We start from the raw sequence: 18,710 nt of genomic DNA on the forward strand, positions 1-18,710 counted from the left end.
CCAGGGCGGGACTAAAGGCTAGAGGCGGGTCTTGGACCGTCAGAAGACCAATAGTGAGCTCTACGTGGGGCGGGGCTCAGGTGCGGGCGCTGCCGTTTGTCCTCTTCGCTGCTCCGTAGTGACGAGATTGTTGTGGTGTTGCAGAAATCCGCGCTTGGAACTAAAGGTTTCCGTGCCGCTGAGCTCCCCGGGACCTTTGGTGCAGCTTCTGAGGACGGGGGCGAGTCCACGCGGTTTAGTCATTGCTGGAACTCATCGCACGAGTAACGAGGAGCAGTTGGTTAAGGAACCTTAGTAATTTTAACTCTGTTGGACTCGATTTGGTTGCTGAATGCGCCCCCTCTTCACTCTTGTGTGGTCCGAAGCTGGGGGGTGAGAGCGGGCTAGGGGTCACATACTGATTCCTGGTACCAGGGTGAGGGCCGTGGTGCCTTGCGGTTTAGAGGAGACCAAGTCACGCAGGCAGGAGCCACGGCAGTGGGATCTTGCTTTGAGGAGCTCTGTTTCATAAACGCCTTTCTGCTCCAGGAGCTGCTTCTGAGTAATTTCTGCTCAACCATGTCGCCGGCCCCAGCTGCTGCTCAGGCTTCTGTGTCAGTCTCCTTGTTTGACCTGAACGCGGATGCTCCGATCCTTCAGGGCCTGCGCCTGGTGAGCCACGCTCCCGGGGAGGCTCTGTCCCAGGCTCTGCAGACTTCCTGTCCAGGTATCTAGGAAGGTTTGGGGTGAATCCGGGCGGGACGTGATGGGGATCTTTGGAGCTTATTGCTCCTCCAGGGAACACCTTATGGTATTTCCCAGCTTAGGAGCCCTTGTTGACATCTTTTACTGGGTTAAAATCTTCAACTCTCAAATGCAGAGTTTCTTATTTCCCTTTTAAGCCAACGTTTGTATGTATTTTTCTTCTTATGGCAACATTTGTGCATGCAAAATTAAATTCTATTTTCTGGTCAAAAAAAAAATTCACTCAATCTCTGGATTTCCAGCATAGGCCCCTGAATTGTCTCCAAACAAATCTCTTGCCATTGCTTATACCTCATCACATTAACACTACTGCCTGAGAAAACACTTCAAAATTCCTAGATATGGTAAAAACATAACTGTTTTCCAATCAAATCATTCCTTCTCACTGAATATAAAACAACGTGGTCTTGTACAACCTTAGTTTGGCTGGGAGGTTTTGTACTTTTTTTTTTTTCCGAAACAAACTGCACACTGAAGTTGGATATACAAGCTAAAGAGCTGGCTTTTGGGAAGTGTTTTTTTGCAGTTAAAAATAATCTTACCTTACCAGAAATTATTTTCTAGGATTTATCTGAACAATCTCTTTGCTTAATTTACATATGATGTTTGGTTTATATTCATTTTACATACATATGCTTTCAGAAGTATATTTATTGTATAAAGTGATTGCTGTGCTGTTTATTTTATGATTGTTAGATTGTATATTCCTCGAAGGCAAGGACATGGGTGTCTCTTTCTTTTGTATCGTCCTCTGTTTTGTATATCAGACACCGAATGTGATCCCAGGTACCATGGATATGGGCTCCCTTTCTATCTCTATTTACCCTCCCCTTATTTAGGTTCAGGGAAGAGAATAAGCCCAGAAAGAAAACCACTCCAGGGTCCTCTGGATATTTCAGAGAAGTTGTTTTGTTCAACCTGTGACCAGACCTTCCAGAACCATCAGGAACAGGTAAAAGGCCAGGTGCAGAGCTAAATGGTGGAAGCAAAACTATAGTGGTGGGTGAAGAGAGGTAGACAATTAATTTGTCTCTAATTAATAAAGGTCTGTGCTTTGACTAAGGCAGTTGGTGTTACCTGGTCATACTTTCTGGAGTTCTTATTACAGGGTTTGGGTACCATAAAAGGCCAGGCTGAGGTATATTTCCACATTGTGTTTCCCTCTTTGCCTCTCATTAGAGGGAACATTATAAGCTCGACTGGCATCGGTTTAACCTAAAGCAACGTCTCAAGGACAAGCCTCTCCTGTCTGCCCTGGATTTTGAAAAGCAGAGCTCCATAGGTAATGACTGGTGGGAGACCTGTGTAGGAATAGGCCATGGGAGTGGAGGAAGACCCTAGTTTAGGAGCTTGAAGAAGGGTCAAAGATGGGGCACCAAACCTGCATATCTCATGTTGTTCTCAGGAGATCTTTCCAGCATCTCAGGATCGGAAGATTCAGACTCAGCCAGGGAGGACAACTTGCAGATACCGGATGAGGAGAGGGCTGAGTTTGAGAAGCCTAACTGCCCCCAAGGCTTCCACCCACATCGAGTTCTTTTCCAGAATGCCCAGGGCCAGTTTGTTTATGCCTATCGCTGCATCCTAGGCCCTCGCCAGGCAAGTGCCACCATAAGTTGTGTGGTCAACACCAGCCTGCCGTACACTCAGCCTAGATATCCCCTTAGCACAGTCCACTTCTTATTTCTTCCTTCCTTCCTGTTGGGGGTGGGTACCACACTTGACAGCACAGTCTTGGATTGAAGTGGCCTGAATCTTAGAAGGGTCAAGTATAATGGAATTAAGTTTCGAAGCAGACTGATCTAGGTTTGAACTGTGGTTCTACCACTTGATCTTGACTACCTCTGTTAGTGTCACATTGTTTTACTTGTAAAACTGAGACAAGCACAGGGTGGTTGCATTAAATCAGATAGTACATGTGAAGCATTTAGCACTAGCACTTGTTTTTTGCTCTAAGTGCCCCAGATATGTTTGTGCTGCTTCTCTGTCATCCAGTTGCCCCTAGAAGAACCAGAACTTCTGCTCCAGAGCCTGCAAAATAGAGGCCCCAGCGTGGTGCTCATGGCTGCCGCTGGGCACTTTGCTGGTGCCGTTTTCCAAGGGTGAGAGGGTGCTGCCTGGGTTAAGGATGGAATGGATCCTGTTAGCCTGGGAGTACCAGCTGGTTTCCAGTACTGAGTCTGTGCTGTCTGCAGAAGAGAAGTGTTGATACACAAAACCTTTCATCGCTACACAGTGCGGGCCAAGCGGGGCACAGCTCAGGGGCTTCGGGACGCCCAGGGTAGGGCTCCTCGCTCTGCTGGAGCCAACCTGAGGCGCTACAATGAAGCCACACTGTATAAGGTGAGTTAGGTGTCCCAGATCTGGTGATCCTTTAATCCACCCTTGTTCCCTCTCAACTGATTAAATATTATGTAGGGAGGCCGACTCCTGTATCCTCCCAGTCTTCATTATTTCGAGGTAGATGAAAGTAGAATAGGGGTGGGTCCCCAGGAGTCTTAGTCCTCTCCTTCTTCCTCCTCTCTCTGTTATTTTCTACTTCCCACTCCCTATATGTGATCTGTGGGTCATTTTTTGGTTGGAGATTCAATAATAGCAAGTGAAGAGGCTGAGTTAGTCCCTTCTCCAGGATGTTCGTGACCTGCTGGCGGGGCCAGACTGGGCTAAGGCACTGGAGGAGGCTAGGACGATACTTCTTCGTGCCCCCCGGTCTGGCCGTTCCTTGTTCTTTGGTGGCCAGGAGGCTCCCCTGCAACGAGAGGATCCCAGACTCTGGGATATCCCCCTCACTACCCGCAGACCCACCTTCAAAGAGCTACAGCGTGTGCTCCATAAGCTGACCGCCTTGCATGTCCATGGTGAGTCTTTCAGTCCAGATCCCCAGACTCCCTTCCTGTACCTTCCAGCCCAAGCCCCAGGTTCTCATTTGTGCATCCAGACCATTTTCTAGCCCTCAGACTGCAGTCCAGTCACATCTTCATTGAGGGAAACCTGGTCTAGCTTTTCCTCAGCTAAATTTGAAAAACATCTTTTGTTTTATGGCAGGAGAAGACCCCCGGGAAACAGTCAGGTTGGATTCACCTCAGACACACTGGCAGACAGTGAGAGAAAGGAAGGCTATCAAGGAAGAGAGAAAGGTCCCCAGTGATGAAAATCCTGCACTCGGCCAGAATGAGGAAGCTCCCAAACACGGTTTGAGCACCATCTGGCAATTGTCACATCTCTCTGGGGGTCTGTCCTAGAAATGCAGTGGCAAATCCCCTACCTACTCTCATCACTTACCCACCTCCCTATTTATAGATGTGCCTTTACATATCACACACATAACACACAGATCTGTCTATAATGAGGTATGTGGTAGCAATCACTGAGGCATCTTTGGTGACTTTTCCAGATCTCGTTAACTCTTTTGTTCACTGATGTATCCCCAGTATTTACAGAATCTTAGTATGAAATCAGTGCTTGAATATGTGTTGTGTATATAATTTACTTGTTTTATTGGATGCTCTGCTTTTGGGCTAAGGGCTGCCTCCCTCGCTGCAGACTGTTGGCTTGCATGGCTGTCACTGCTCCGTGCTTTCCTCTGTTGTGTATCACCCTAAGGCTGTCATGGGACTGTCCAGGGACTCTTGTCCCTTCATAGCTTTTTCTGGGCCTGTCCTTGTCTGGGCTGAGCACCTCATTTCTGCATATGATACTAATGGCTCCAGTTCTTGCTGTGTCCCTTTATCTTGGGTGAAAAAATACAAACAGTTTTATTTCAAGATGATCTGGATCATGTACATTCTTATGCATCTGTGGCAGCCTACACCCTTCCACCCCTTCCTTATTCTTTAAATACATCTAACGTATCAAATTTTCCCCTAGGTTCAGAGTCAGAGGGAGAGGATGGCTCCCAGGTGGAGCTGGAGCTAGTAGAATTGACACTGGGGACCCTGGATCTTCGTGAGTTTGAGATATTGCCCAAGCGGAGGAGGAAAAAAAGGAATAAGGAGAGAAACCGAGACCTGGAGGCTGGGGCACACATGCCTCTTCCCCAGCAACCTCAAGATGATGAGGCCAAGTCCCCCGCTCAGCCAGAGCTCTGGGATGTGCTTCTAGTTGCTTGCCGAGCAGGAGATATGGGGATGCTGAAGCTCCAGCTAGCTGCCAGCCCCGTGGACCCTGGAGTTTTGTCTCTGCTCAGTGCCCCTTTGGGCTCCGGTGGCTTTACCCTCTTGCACGCAGCAGCCGCAGCTGGGAGAGGCTCAGTGGTTCGCCTGCTGCTGGAGGCAGGTGCGGACCCCACTGTGCAGTAAGTAAGGGTCCTCATGCTGATCCCTTCTGGGGTATATAGAGGACGATCTAGAGGCTAACTTTGGCATGGGTTACATTGACAGTATTCCCCTCGGTCAGTCTGGGTGATGTTGGGAGATGAAGGAGGCAAACTGAACCCATTTTTTGGGTTTTCGCACCTAGGGACTCCCGGGCCCGGCCTCCATATACAGTTGCAGCTGACAAATCAACACGAAATGAGTTCCGGAGGTTCATGGAGAAGAATCCAGATGCTTATGATTATAGCAAGGCTCAGGTCAGCTGGAAGAGGAAGGAGCAGAGTGGGAAGGCATCAGAGACCTTGGCTAGCTCCCTTCTACTTTCTTACAGTTCTACCAAGGAGCATTTGTATAGGTCTCACCTTACACCTTCCGGAAATCCTCCAGGTGCCAGGGCCACTGACAGCAGAAATGGAGGCACGGCACGCTGCCCGGAAAAGGGAGCAGAAGGCAGCCCGGCGGCACCGGGAGGAACAGCAGCGGAAGCAACAGGAGCAGGAGAAGCGGGAGCAAGAAGAGCAGCGGCAGTTTGCTGCCCTCAGCGACCGCGAGAAGGTGAGGCTGGAGGTTCTTTCTTCCACAGCAAGACTTCCTCGGAAGACTAATCCCTTCCTCAGTGTGCAGCTGTCACCTCGTGGGTACCCTCTCCAGCACTGGGGCCTTGTCCTTAACACAGCTTCTCTTCCCCTCAGAGAGCTCTGGCTGCAGAACGCCGACTAGCTGCCCAGTTGGGAGCCCCTACCCCTCAGATTCCTGAGCCTGCGATCACCAATGTTCAGTATGTAGAGGAGGGCGGGTGGGGATGGGTGGACTATGATGTAGCAGGGACCATTCTGGACAAGCAGAATGAGTGCCTGCTCAGTGTTCAGAAAGGCTGTTGAGGGGATTTGAGAAGTTCTGGGAACCTTTGAAGTAAAAACAGAAGTGGCAGGAGGAGAGATGGAGAAAGCATAGATTGGAAGGTTTCTGGGATACCTGCCCAGACATTTTTCTTTCTCTTGTTCAGACGCTGCTGGAGTTGTGGGACATCCCTCCAAGGCCTCATTCCCTTTCACTACCTTGACTTCTTGTTCTGCTCCACACGCTGCCTCCGGGATCATCGCTGTCAGGCTGGAAAGCCCTCTTCCTGATCTCTTATAGCTCCACGTGGGGCCAACTCTAGGCCGAGAGGGCACATTCACACTGGCCCTAGGTTTCTTCTTCCCCATGAAACCAGAGAATATTTAGAAGATTAGGGTGAAGGCCAGTTAGGAACCAGGGCAAAGTCAGGGTCACAGAAGTATGTGGAGCTGGTGCTGTCTCTGAAACTTTATAATCACAATAAAGTTTGGCAAGGAAACTGCACTTGTACTTACATTCAGGCTTGTGGCCTTTGGTTCCTTATGGTCACCGTGGCTAGCACCAAGGGATCCTGCCCACTTCATGTCCCAGGGACAAGGGTTACCTTTCAGTGCCCACTTAACTCCATTGGTTCAGAAGTACTTTGTACATCAGCTGAGAGAGAATAGATGTATGTCTTATGCAAAGTGTTGTTGAGGATAGGCCTATCCAGGAATTGGATTTGGGGATGGGGAGGCACATTTTCTAGCTCTAGTAACGTGATTTTGTTGAGGGCTCCCCTAGGAAACAGCAGAGGTCTTGGCACATAGAGGGTCTGTTGTGGTCCCCGCTTTGTCCAGTAGCGGCCCAAATTAAACCCATTGATCCAGACTTGGCCCTGGGGAGGAGGGAGGAGAGGAAAATAAAGGGTCAGCTCTCAAGAGGGTAGAATTATCCCCTTTTGGGTTTCTAATCAGAGGAACAATTTTTGCTTCCTTCCTTCCATGATTTTCCTCTCTTCCACCCCAACCCCATGCCCATGCCCACTGTCAGCAATACCTTGGTCCATCCTGGTAGAAAGAGGAATGTGTCCCTGCTTGAACCAAAAATTGGAAAGACTGTAGAGTAGAAGGTGGGGCCAGAGGGAGTTTGAGGATGTGAGCTTTTCAGCAACTGGATGGGAAACCACCGCTTTATAAGATTATCAATCTTCAGAGGGAACATCAGCCACTGGGTAAGGACTGTTTGCCCCAGAATTGGTGGCTCTAATAGGCCCTGTGGAGAAGGCAAATGAAAATTCATCATTCACTAAGTTCTAAGGCCAGGCTATCCCTAATCAAGCCCTGGGATTGCAACTAGTGGCCATGTCCAGCTCTGTACAAGCCGCTAAGGATGTAGCTCTTTATCTTCCATTAGGCCCCTACCTTTCCAAGGGAATTTGGTCAATAAAGAGTATGGAGGCAAGGCGGCAGGCAAAGCTGGCTCACCTTGAAGTCACTGCTGTTAGACCCAAAACTGAGCCTCCCCATGTTCTCCAGCAAGACATCCAGTTTGGCCCCCATTTTCCCCGTCAGAAATAGGTTGCGTTTCATATTTCGCTCCAAAACACCCTGAAACACCTGTGGATAGGAGTATCTGTGAGAGGAAGGGGCTCAGCATCTAGCTCATGGCCACCACCCAGGAAGCCACATTAGGACACTCATTTAGAAGGCAGAGAGAATGTAGCCCTTCTGTCAGTTACACATCCATTCCAGAACCTTATCTTTAGTCAGACTCTTCCTCATCCCACCTTATCCCTGGACCCCATGCAGATGTGAGCAGGCAATGGGAAAAGGTAGGTATAGGAAACTCAAGGCTAAGGGGTGCTGGTGAGGAGAGGAAATGGGCTCACAAGGTAGCCTGGAATTAGGTGCTCACCCCATCCACCATCACGTAGGCACGGTCATGAACTCCATTGTTTGGCACCCAGAATTGTGTTGGCTTAGAAACAGTGTGGATCAGATAGGTACGGTACAACATAAAGCCATGGTCCTGGGTGTGGAAGAATGAGTAAGATGTACCGAGAGATAAGAAAGGATACTTGGGGAAGATGGGCAGCTAAGGGAACCTTTGGTACAGTTGTTCCATACCCACTGGATGTGGGATTATGCTTTACCTGCCTGACAGCCTCAAAGGTCATTGGCAAGATTGAACGGATGGGCCCTTGGGGGCATAGGAGGTCTAGGAAAGCCAGCAAATCCCCATCCTATTAAAATAAGGGAAAGCATCAGAAAGAGGGAAGTTTCAGAGCAGAGAGCAGGACAGGGTGGGCTATTTAGAGAATAAAGGAGTAGAATCAGAAAAGAGGAGGAGGAGCTTACCAGCTGTAGGGTCAGAGGTCCAAGCATCATCTTGGGGCTGGGGGGAGGTAAAGGTCCCAAGGGAATTTCCTGGAACTGAGCCCAAATTCTCTCAAGAGCCATAGGAAAACCACACAAACAACCCCCATTCCAACACCCTTTTCAGGGGTCCAGGGAAGGGCTTCAGGGGTCATGAGGATTCTGTAATTTTGCATATACATATGTGTATCTCCCCAGGTAGTCCCATTTAGGTAGGTGAGAAATGCTGTCACGGGATGCTCAAAGGGCTCTGTGGCCCAGACAATAACCACTGATTTATGGGCTCCCTTTACAAACCCTAGGGATTTGGGCACTCCCTCCCTCCAAATTAATAAAAGCCTTTGGCACTTAATGAAGTGGAAGGGCACCTTGCTGATGACATTTCGTATAGCAAAAAGCTTAGGTGTCGGGTCTCCTGATTCAGATATGGGTGCATCGTAGTCATAGCTGGTAGTAATTGGAAGAAAGCGTCCCTTCTCATCAGCACCTGGAGTCAAACCAATTTAACTAATTCATTTTTTGTATCTTTTGGATGATAGGCACTAAGCAAAGAAATTCATGCAGAGAATTTTGCTATCAAAAGGGGCAGTGGCAGCCACATCAAGCTTCTAGACATCCTAATCACCTAGGCTCAGGTGATTGCTGGCTCCCTGCTTCCACCCCAGGGACCATCTGTACTCACCATTCCAGTATCCAAAGTTGGTACCTCCATGGAACATGTACCTGAAGTGGGGAAGAGTTGGGGGAAAGGTAAAAGCTGACCCACTGACTCTTAACTTTCATCCCCAACACCCAGTTACAGATTCATGCTTGCCCCAGTGTCTCCAGTTACATGTTCACACTGGCTCCCAACTTGAGCATGTTCTCTAGTCCTTTGGTTACCGCTGGAATGGAGCGTGTGGAGTGGTTCTGGCCCCAGTAATCCAGCCAGCCTGTGTAGTACTCAGAGTTCACCTAGAGTGCGAAGTGAAAGGAGCTGTGAGCAATATGGGAACCGAGCTCAACCCATTCCCCATACTGACTCTTTCTTAGATTGCCCTCCCCTCTGGCTCCTCACCAGTGGCCCATGGGGTTCATACTTCCGAAGCAGGGCAAAGGTTTTGGTCATGTTGTCAGCTGCAGAAAGAAGATAAAGGTGAAAGATAAACAACTTGGAACAGGTACCCCTTCCCTAGGCTTCACTCCAAACCCTTGCTCAGGAGACCTGGACCAAAATCTACAGTGGTATAGAGTCCCTGAAGGGAACCACATTTGAGTCCTTCAGGCCCATCTGTGGTGAAGAGCAAGATCTTGTCTCCAAGGAGTGCACGGAAGAGCCCAGCCAAGTGCCTCATGTAGTTCATGTCGCAGGCTCTGTAGCTACCATATTCATTCTCCACCTACCAGGGGAAAGGAAAAGTGGCGCTCAGCTCTGAGGTGAAGGTTAAGGTCACAGGCACCTCCTTCCCCTAACCCAGCCAACTTCCCACTTGTACCTGAATGCTAATGATGTTGCCCCCATTGTGGTAGAGCCATGGATATATCTTGGGCAGCAAGACCTTGAACCAGGAGTCCACTGCGGCAAGGAAGTCTAAAGGAAGGGGCAGTGCTCTGCTCATTAGGGCACCGCCACCTCCGCAGCCCCCACCTTTAGCATCAGTGCTAGCAACTTCAGTGCTGCTTGAACTCTGAGCTGCACTTTGCATCCCACTTGCCTACAACTACATCTGGGAAGCAGTGACTTGTCAGAAGAAACTCTCAACCTTAAGCACTTGTATATTTACATGGTTATGAAATTTGAGCATAGGAAACAAAGCAGTGTTCCTCGCAAATTCATTTTTTCAAATAAACACATCATGTGTAGTGATCATTATGTAATCGTATATACTTGAGATTGCTACGAAGTAGCATGGGAATTCACAAAAGTGTAGAATGTCTGATCTGTACCTTGATATAACTGATAGTCCAAGAGATTTAAGTCTCAAATCAAAGATCATTATATTAGGCATCATGCCTAAAATTCTGTTTGTTTGGGGGGGTGGTGATTAGGTTTGTTTATTTATTTATTTTAATGGAGGTACTGGGAATTGAACCCAAGATCTCATGCATGCTAAACACTCACTCTACCACTGAGCTACACCCTCCCCCTAAAATTCTTAACTCCTACTGGTGATTTTTGTTTTGACTCATCCTCAGGGTCTTCACACACAACCTCTGCCTGACACTTTCTCCCCGCCCTCCTTACCTAAACAGCTCCAACTCAGGCTTCAGGTCTTAGTTTATATTTCACTTCCTCAAGAAAACCTTTGATGGCCTAGATGAGGGTAGATCCCCATGTCACACACTCTCACATCACCCCATACTTCCCTTTCAAGCACTTAACAAATTATAATTCAGCATTTATTTCCATAATTGTTTCCTGTTGGTCTCCCCAACTAGTGAGCAGGAACTTGTCTATCAGGTTCATTTGCTGCATCTCTGTCATTGAGGACAATCCCTAGCAGACAGCTAATTCTCAAAGGTGGATTTCATGAAAGATATCTCAGAGGCAGTTTTTGTATTCTTAAAACATGTAATTACTTTACATTTTTGTGTTCTGTATAAAGGTCTGGGCTGTCTTGCCTCCTTTAATCCAAGCATACATTAAATGTCGTTCAACAAATATTTATGGGTGCTGACTACACTGAGCACTGTTCTAGGTGTTAGGGATACAAGCTGGAAGAAAATGGACTAAAATCTCTGCCCTTGTGGAATTTCCTTTCCAGTGAGGGAGGCAATGAATTAAATAAATAGGTTAAATATGTAGTGTTTTTTAAAAATCTTTTTGGTGGGAAAATAATTAGATTTATTAATTAATTTATTATTTTTTTAATGAGGTATTAGGGATTGAACACAGGACCTTGTACATGCTAAGCACACACTCTACCACTGAGCTATACCCTTCCTTCCCCCACACTTCCCCAATGTGTTAATGCCAAGGAGAAAAGAATAAAACAGGGAAGGAGAATATAAAATGGTGAGGAGGAGGGAGCTTAAGTTTTAGATGACCTCTAAAAGGAAGGCCTCACTGAAGTGATTCTACAGTAAGATAGAGGGAGTACCACGTGCAAAGGCCTCAAAACAAGAGCATGCCTGGTGGGTTTGAAGAACAGCAGTGAAGCCAGTGTGAACAATGGAGAGAAGTGTAGATGTCAAGGAGGTGACAAGGCCAATTAGGTAGGGCACCCAAATGACCCACTTTGTTGTTTGCTTTTTTCTGTGTCAAGTCTTTTGTCTTAACTCACCTGGATCTGAGGTTCTCAGGTGAATTTTAGGATTTCGAAGCAACCAGGCTGGGATACCCCCCTGAGACAAACACAACAAAGAGGTGTGTGGGTTTCTTGTCTGGGAGTGGAGCAGGGGAGGTAAGAAGAGAGGAAGTTGAGTATAGCGATGGAAGTGGCCCTAGAGTGTGGGCAGATGGGAGTAGTCTGGGAACCACAAATGGGTTCTTCTATCCTTTCTCCAACTAACTCACCATGTCCCACTCTGCACAGATGTAAGGTCCTGGTCTCAGTATGACCAACAGATTCGCTAAAGTTGCTTCTCTCAGAAATGCAAAGAGGTCGCGGCTGCCATTAAAGTTATAAACCCCAGGCTCTGGCTCATGGTAGTTCCAGGGCACATAACTGAGAAAGGAAGAGGTTAACAGGGCCCAAGGTGGAGATGCCTGGGAGGCCTAAGGTCTTAGGCCTTGCAGGGAATCTCCAGGAAGCTGTTGGAAGGAGGTCCATGCCCACCCCTTCCCATCCTTGGTTTAGTGGCCCTGGGGCTAGAACCCCTCTCATACCAAGCCAGTCTTCCTGTCACGATCCCCTTTTTAAGGGGGTGGTAAGAAGAGTAAATCCCACCCTTCCATGGGTCTCCTGAGCACTTCTTACAACTGTATAGCGTTGAGGCCACTCATTCGCATCTTGAAAAGCCGATCCGCCCAAAGCACCCGCGGTACCCGAAAGTAGTGCAGGCTGCCAGACACGTAGCGGAACGGGGCCCCGTCCAGGAGGAATCTGTCATGATCCCGATCCACTACGAACGACCGAGAATCTGCCTGCAAAGGGAGAGACCGTGCTCAGCAGGGGTCTGGAGTCGGGGGTAAGCGTCTGCCAAGAGCAGAGGAGATGGAACTAGCCCTTCCCGATGTTTGGGTTTCACTTTCATTCTCTCCTCTGCCAGAGCTGACCCGGTCTCACGGCACCCAGCCGGCTGGTTCCATCCTCTCATCTTACCTGGGGCAGCAGCAGCAGCGTCAGGAGTGGCAGCAGTAGGGAGGGAAGGCAGAGCGGCTTCTTCGGAGCCATGACGCTTTCAGAGCTCTTCCAGTCAGGGACGGTGGTCCGACCGTCGTCACGTGGTGGATTCCTGGGAGGGAACCTCAGCGAGCAAGTGGGCGGAGACCACCCCAAGTTGCCAGGCAGTTAGCCTGAACTTTGTCTCCAGCCTGCAGCCACCCGCTACTAGTTTGTAAAATCCTCTACATCATGCTATTCAGAGGGCAGTTCACGAACCAGCTTCATCAGCATCACCTGGAAGCTTGTTAGAAATGCAGAATCTCAGATCCTACCTCAGACCTATAGAATCAGAATTTGTATTTTAACAAGACTTCCAGATGCTCTTAAGCACATTCAAGACTGAGAAGCAGTCCTCTACTAGACTGAGGTTGGGAGGGCCTTGTCCAGCCTGACTCCTCCGCTTCTAGCATAGGGCCTGGCGCATAGCAGGTTAAATCTAGATGAATGTCAGAATCAGGGGGCTAAGACAAGTCCAGAACCAAGGGAAACCAGAGGAAGACCTCCCAGTTTGTGAAAGGGGTTTGGGGGACAAGGTTACAAGAGGGATCTTTTTCCTGGAGAGGCCTGTTTCAACAAAAGAGACCATCTAGGCCATTCTATCGTCTTTGGATGTGCACCCCTTTCCAATTTATCCCTGCCTGCCTGCCTGGGCAAGAGACGTCGGGGACAACTGCTTGTTACCAAGGCTTGGAAATTTGTGAATTTCCATTACTCCTGCTTTCACAGTCCCAAGCCTGGGATGTGAGGGCCAGGGTAATAATAAGTATTATTCTTTCTGCTTATTGACACTACTGAGGACTGTGTGTCAAATACTGTGCTAAGCACTTTACATCTCATTTAATCTTCAAAAAACTCCGTGAAGTAGATGACTATCATTCACACTTAACTGATGAGAAGATTGAAAGATAGAAATATTAAGTAGCCTGCCCAAGGTCACATAACTAGTTTAGTAGAGCTGGGATTTGAACAAGGCAGTCTGGCCTCACAATTCATGCACTTAACCTTAGGTACTATTATACCTATTTTACAATTAGGGAAAGTGAAGCTCCGAGAGATTAAATAACTTGTCCAGGTCACACAGCTAGTAGGTTATTAAGATAGGATTCAGACCCCGGTCTGGTTCAAGAGCCTAAGCTCTCAACTACTGAGACTACAGTAATGGGATACAGGCCAGAGACTTCAAGGTTATACTGATCAGAGTTCTAGGGGTCCAGGCCGCCAGCACTCGCTCCTCTCAGCATTCCCTTCCAGGCTGGACCTTAGTCGGCCACCCAGCTCGCCGGAGGTATGAAGCCTCCTACCTCCGGCATTGGGGGATGGTGGTCCTGGGGGTCTCGGGCCGAGCCCGGCTTTGCCCTCCTTTGGCGTAAGTGCCTGCGTCTTGACCCCCACCGAAGGCCAGGTGTGGAACCCTCACCCGGGTCCTGTGACCCGTCCTCCCCCAGGCCTAGCCCGCGCCTGGCCTCTCAGCTCCGCGCCGCAACATCGCCCGGATGCCCAGCGGTTGCTAGGATACCGCGGACCGTTACGCCGGCGCGGACTGATGACGCGTATGTGGCTTCCGGTCCTTGGCGCTTCCTTCCAGCCTAAGCAGGTCAATCAGGAGTCCCGGCTGGCCCACCTGGGTCTCTTCGCACCGTGACCGGGAGTGGGATCTGCAAGGGGTGAGCTGGGACCTCGCACCTGCCCCCGGAACTACCCCATGCCCTGCCTTTGTGGCCTGACGGGCGTGGGATTGGGGGCCGCCCAAAGGAAGGACAGGCCTGGGAGTCGCCTCGGGGCCTAAGGCTTTGAGGCATCTGACCCCAGCCTTTTTGGAGCCGGCGTCGCCAGGGCTCTTTTGTCTAAATTCCGAGACCTGCGCCTGAACGCTCCACGTTGGCACTTCAGGGCGCTTCTGGATTGTGCCCGGCCCGCGACCCTGCCGTTCTTTTCCTTCCAGCATGATCCGCTGGACCCCCCGCGCCTTGCCTGAAAAACACCACTCAACCTGGACGAACCCTTTGGCAGCCTCCGACCGTCCTTGAGGAGGATGACTGAGACACAATGGGCCACGCGCTGTGTGTTTGCTCTCGGGAAACTGTCATCATTGACAATAAGCGCTACCTCTTCATCCAGAAACTGGGGGAGGGGTGAGTGTTTGGAAATCACTTAGCTAGTCCCCAGGTTATGGTCTTTGAAGGACAGCAGTTTGCACATGATAGGGGCACGAAGGTTTTATCCCTAGCCTTTAACTCACCTGTCAGAGCCCATCTATGTGGTGGTCAAGAAAGTGGATTGTGGAGCCAGGCCTCCTAGATACACCATGTATGACCTTTATAAACCGTAGTTTCTTCATCTGCTTATTGAAACTAATTATGCTTCACTGGCTGGGCTGTGAGGATGAAATGAGATGATGCATATTAAATGCCTTACCTACTGCCTGGCTCATAGCACTTGATAAATGTTGACTATTACTTGTTTAATATTTCTTGACCATCTGTCATATGCATAGCACTGTGTTATGACCATAGGACCTCAAAGATAACTATGTTCCTGCTCTTGAGCTCAAAATTTAATCTACAGGCTTTTAGAGCCACACCGTGGGATAGTTGCTACTGAATGGGAAAGACGCCCCCTCCCTTCTCCCTAGGGAATTCCCCTGGGTCCAAGCAGTGTGGGAGATGACCATAGTCCTTCACTGACCCCTTTGGCCCACAGTGGGTTCAGCTATGTGGACCTAGTGGAGGGGTTACATGATGGACAGTTCTACGCCCTGAAGCGAATCCTGTGTCATGAGCAGCAGGACCGAGAGGAGGCCCAACGAGAAGCAGACATGCATCGCCTCTTCCATCACCCCAACATTCTTCGCCTTGTGGCTTATTGTCTGAGGGAGCGAGGCACTAAACATGAGGCCTGGCTGCTGCTACCCTTCTTTAAGGTCAGAAAGTTTCCTGGCTGTGGAGGGGGTTACAACAGAGCCACCTTCCAAAGGCTGTGTAAGCAGTCAAGCACGTTAGGAAACTTAGGCTGTGTCCTGGTTTGAGTACTTCAGATTTGGGGTCTAGGGAATCCAGATGGGACTGTGGGATGTGTAGTGAAAGGGTTGATAGGCTTTGACATAGGGAAAGGATCGGGCTTAGGGAGCAGAGGCTTAAAAATCATCAACTGTGGGGAAACTTGTTTTGCAGAGAGGTACACTGTGGAATGAGATAGAAAAGCTGAAGGACAAAGGCAACTTCTTGACTGAAGAGCAAATCCTTCGGCTGCTGCTGGGTGTCTGCAGAGGCCTTGAGGCTATTCATGCCAAGGGTTATGCCCACAGGTCAGTGGGAGGCTCCTGTGTACTTGATGGGTAGAAAGGAAGAGCATCATCAAGAGAAATGGGAGGTCTCTGCTTTCCTCCCAAGGAACAGCTCCCTTGATTCTTTTGCACCCCTAGGATTCCATCCTCCTTGTTCAAAGATGCTCATGGGTCATTTCTCCTTCCCTGCAGGGACCTGAAGCCCACCAATATCTTGCTTGGAGATGAGGGGCAGCCAGTTTTAATGGACTTGGGTTCCATGAATCAAGCATACATCCATGTGGAGGGGTCCCGCCAAGCTCTGACCCTACAGGTAAGAGTCTCTGGGTTCCTTTGCCCACCTGTTCCCCATCCTCAACCCCTTTTGGTGCATTCCCCAATTTGGTCATGTGACCATGATTTGTGCCCCACTTTTGAACTCTGGGGCCACTGTTCCAGGACTGGGCAGCCCAGCGGTGCACCATCTCTTACCGAGCCCCGGAGCTTTTTTCCGTGCAGAGTCACTGTGTCATCGATGAGCGAACTGATGTCTGGGTGAGGAGCATGTAGGTGGGAATCTGGGTGGGGAGGAATACCACTGTGTACCTGCTGTGGAGTTGAGGAGCAGGCCTTTGGTTTGTAGTGCATGGGGCCCCAGGAACCATGTATGTCCCCATCCCCCCTTGACTTCCTTCCTGGGAACTGTCACTGACACTGTACACAGTTACTCAGGAAGTGGTATAATCCCCACCCTTTGAACAGGGTGAGTACAGCTAAGTGTCAGGGCTGCAGAGGCCTCCAGCTAACTTTCTCCGGGCTCTGGTGGTGTCATGTGGCTGGGGTTGGCATATTCTTTTTAGCTATTGTAGTCTCCTTTCACTACAGAATTAAGAGGAGAGCTTATCACCTCCATTAGTCCCCTTCCAATGAATAACCAAGTTATGCTCAGTCCCTAGGTTGTGTTCTATATGCCATGATGTTTGGGGAAGGCCCTTATGACATGGTGTTCCAGAAGGGTGACAGTGTGGCCCTTGCTGTGCAGAACCAGCTCAGCATCCCGCAGAGCCCCAGGTGAGCAAGGAAAGGAGCAGCAAGCACTTCAGGCTTCTCCCTGCCATTAGCAGGGTTGGAGCCATAGCTGCTCTCGTCACCCTGTCCTCCTCCTCCTACAGGCATTCTTCAGCCTTGCGGCAGCTGCTGACCCTAATGATGACTGTGGACCCCCAGCAGCGTCCTCACATTCCTTTCCTTCTCAGTCAGTTGGAGGCACTGCAGCCCCCAGCTCAGGGCCAGGACACTACCCAAATCTGAACAAACCAGTGACCATATAGAGGTGTCCCCTCTGCCTTGGGAAGGATTCCCATCCCTCAGTGGAATCCCCATCCATTCTATCCAGGACAACTCTCTTGTAGTTGTGGGCAGCTGGGGGTAGAGACAGCTCAGTATTCTGTCTCTGCTTCTGTTCTCTTACCCCCAAGAGCAACAACTGGAAAGGCAGCCTGACTGGGTAGGAGTGGGAAAGGGTGGGAATGGGGAGAGGGAAACTGATAGAATCTGGTAAAGGCTCTGAGCAGGACTGCTGAGCTTACATCGTGATCTGCCTCCAAATCTGGGAGCAGGAGAATGTATTCATAGAAGAATAAAGCAAAAGCAGTTTGGTGTGGTCTTAATCTCATTGTTCCTGGAGTGAGAGAAGAGGTGCATGGGGCCCGAAGTCTGGTTTCCATTTCCAAGGGCAGAGCCTAGATTGAAGAGGGACTGGCAGAGAGCCAGGAACAGTGTGACTTCATCATCCTACATATGGAGGCACATGTCCTTACCTTGGATCTGGCTGGTTGGCAGTGGGCAAGTCTTCTCCTGTCTTCTTAGTCACAGACTTAAAGCTGCTCTGGCTTGAGCTGGCTTCTATGCCAAGAATTGGGACCAAGGCCCCCTAAAAGCACACTCAACTCTTACTTTCCTTCCCTCATTCCCAGGGCTGGGAGGCTTAGTCAAAGCAGCCCAGCCGGTTTGCCAGGCAAGGGCTTCTGGGTGGAGACGCCTGAGGAAGCTTTGAGACAGCTGCATAACAGGTCTCCAGCCTCAGCCTAGGAGCAAGGGGAGTGGAGGTGGCAGCCATTTTGGCCCAGAGTCTCTCCCAGATGGTTGTAGTTCACATACGACTAATGGTTAATGGTTAATGAGGCCAGTGTGGTGTGGCAGTATCCAGCTGCCACTTCCTGCCTACTCTGCTGAGTAAACAGGGGCCCTGCCTTTGCTGAGCTTGAAACCTGTTCCCCCAGGAAGGGCACTGTGTCCGTGAATCACCAGGGAGGGGAGGCAGGGGCAGGGTTGGCATCTTCTGCTCCTGAGATTGAAGCTTCCCCTCCCCCCCACTGTGCCCACCCCCACATGCTGACGTCAGTGTGGGTCCTGGGGTGCCTATTAGCAAAGATGAAATTTTCCCCAAGGCCCTAGTAGGAGGCTCCCACCAGCTAGCACAGAGGCTGAGGCCAGAAAGAAAGCACAAACAGAGGGGAGATGACCTGACTTTTAATGGCATTGCTCTAGGCCCCAGCAAAGCAGCGGGACGGATAGTAAGCTTTGCAAAGCTGCTGGGAGGTGCAGTGACACAAACAACTCCAGGAGATCACCCGTGTTTCCTCCCATCCCCCAAGCATATGACTAGGCTCCTTGCCCAGGAACTCTGGGCCAGCTCAGCCCTACTCCCAAGCCCTTATAACACAGAGATGCCTGGGCCAAGCATTGCTTCCAGAGTCAGTGAATGCAGAGCAGCAAGAAGAATAGGGTAGCAGTCTAACTCAAATACAGAAACTGCTGGGCTTAAACTCCTACTTGGAAAGGAAGTGAAGCCTCATGTCCTTTAACAGCTGGACAGGTCCAAGAT

At 49.7% G+C, this 18,710-nt stretch overlaps 3 protein-coding genes across 10 annotated transcripts; 2 read left to right on the plus strand and 1 right to left on the minus strand.

Moving 5' to 3' along the window:
• Positions 1 to 126: 126 nt before the first annotated feature.
• Positions 127 to 6,413, plus strand: ANKZF1 (ankyrin repeat and zinc finger peptidyl tRNA hydrolase 1). Of its 5 annotated transcripts, none has more exons than XM_072961696.1 (14): positions 127 to 372; positions 529 to 706; positions 1,584 to 1,696; positions 1,924 to 2,026; positions 2,150 to 2,343; positions 2,740 to 2,846; positions 2,940 to 3,087; positions 3,374 to 3,602; positions 3,790 to 3,936; positions 4,612 to 5,038; positions 5,203 to 5,314; positions 5,445 to 5,612; positions 5,750 to 5,835; positions 6,064 to 6,413. In XM_072961696.1, the coding sequence occupies exons 2-14, from the start codon at positions 559 to 561 to the stop codon at positions 6,185 to 6,187; spliced, it is 2,106 nt and encodes a 701-aa protein (XP_072817797.1). In that variant the 5' UTR covers positions 127 to 372; positions 529 to 558; the 3' UTR covers positions 6,188 to 6,413. The 5 variants fall into 5 exon arrangements, with proteins under 5 accessions (XP_072817797.1, XP_072817798.1, XP_072817801.1 ...); XM_072961697.1 differs by having other exon boundaries at positions 127 to 294; XM_072961698.1 differs by having other exon boundaries at positions 133 to 280.
• Positions 6,351 to 14,055, minus strand: GLB1L (galactosidase beta 1 like). 3 transcript variants are annotated; one of them, XM_006207232.4, is made up of 17 exons: positions 13,863 to 14,055; positions 12,499 to 12,631; positions 12,154 to 12,320; positions 11,751 to 11,901; positions 11,518 to 11,578; positions 9,730 to 9,824; positions 9,459 to 9,633; positions 9,312 to 9,370; positions 9,087 to 9,208; positions 8,937 to 8,977; positions 8,623 to 8,741; positions 8,237 to 8,311; positions 8,032 to 8,121; positions 7,794 to 7,907; positions 7,364 to 7,495; positions 6,936 to 7,151; positions 6,351 to 6,774 (listed from the first exon to the last, which is right to left on the minus strand). In XM_006207232.4, the coding sequence occupies exons 2-17, from the start codon at positions 12,568 to 12,570 to the stop codon at positions 6,505 to 6,507; spliced, it is 1,959 nt and encodes a 652-aa protein (XP_006207294.1). In that variant the 5' UTR covers positions 12,571 to 12,631; positions 13,863 to 14,055; the 3' UTR covers positions 6,351 to 6,504. The 3 variants fall into 3 exon arrangements, with proteins under 3 accessions (XP_006207294.1, XP_072817802.1, XP_072817803.1); XM_072961701.1 differs by lacking the exons at positions 8,237 to 8,311; positions 13,863 to 14,055; XM_072961702.1 differs by lacking the exons at positions 12,154 to 12,320; positions 12,499 to 12,631; positions 13,863 to 14,055 and adding an exon at positions 12,063 to 12,147.
• A 43-nt stretch (positions 14,056 to 14,098) lies between these two features.
• Positions 14,099 to 17,493, plus strand: STK16 (serine/threonine kinase 16). Of its 2 annotated transcripts, XM_015241723.3 has the most exons (8): positions 14,099 to 14,225; positions 14,504 to 14,693; positions 15,262 to 15,481; positions 15,732 to 15,865; positions 16,037 to 16,157; positions 16,283 to 16,378; positions 16,773 to 16,894; positions 16,996 to 17,493. In XM_015241723.3, exons 2-8 carry the CDS (start codon positions 14,608 to 14,610, stop codon positions 17,132 to 17,134), a joined length of 918 nt encoding a protein of 305 aa, XP_015097209.1. In that variant the 5' UTR covers positions 14,099 to 14,225; positions 14,504 to 14,607; the 3' UTR covers positions 17,135 to 17,493. The 2 variants fall into 2 exon arrangements, with proteins under 2 accessions (XP_015097209.1, XP_031533845.1); XM_031677985.2 differs by lacking the exons at positions 15,262 to 15,481; positions 15,732 to 15,865.
• Positions 17,494 to 18,710: the final 1,217 nt, after the last annotated feature.

Source organism: Vicugna pacos, chromosome 5 (genome assembly GCF_048564905.1).
Source record: "Vicugna pacos chromosome 5, VicPac4, whole genome shotgun sequence".
NCBI classification, from domain to species: Eukaryota; Metazoa; Chordata; class Mammalia; order Artiodactyla; family Camelidae; genus Vicugna; species Vicugna pacos.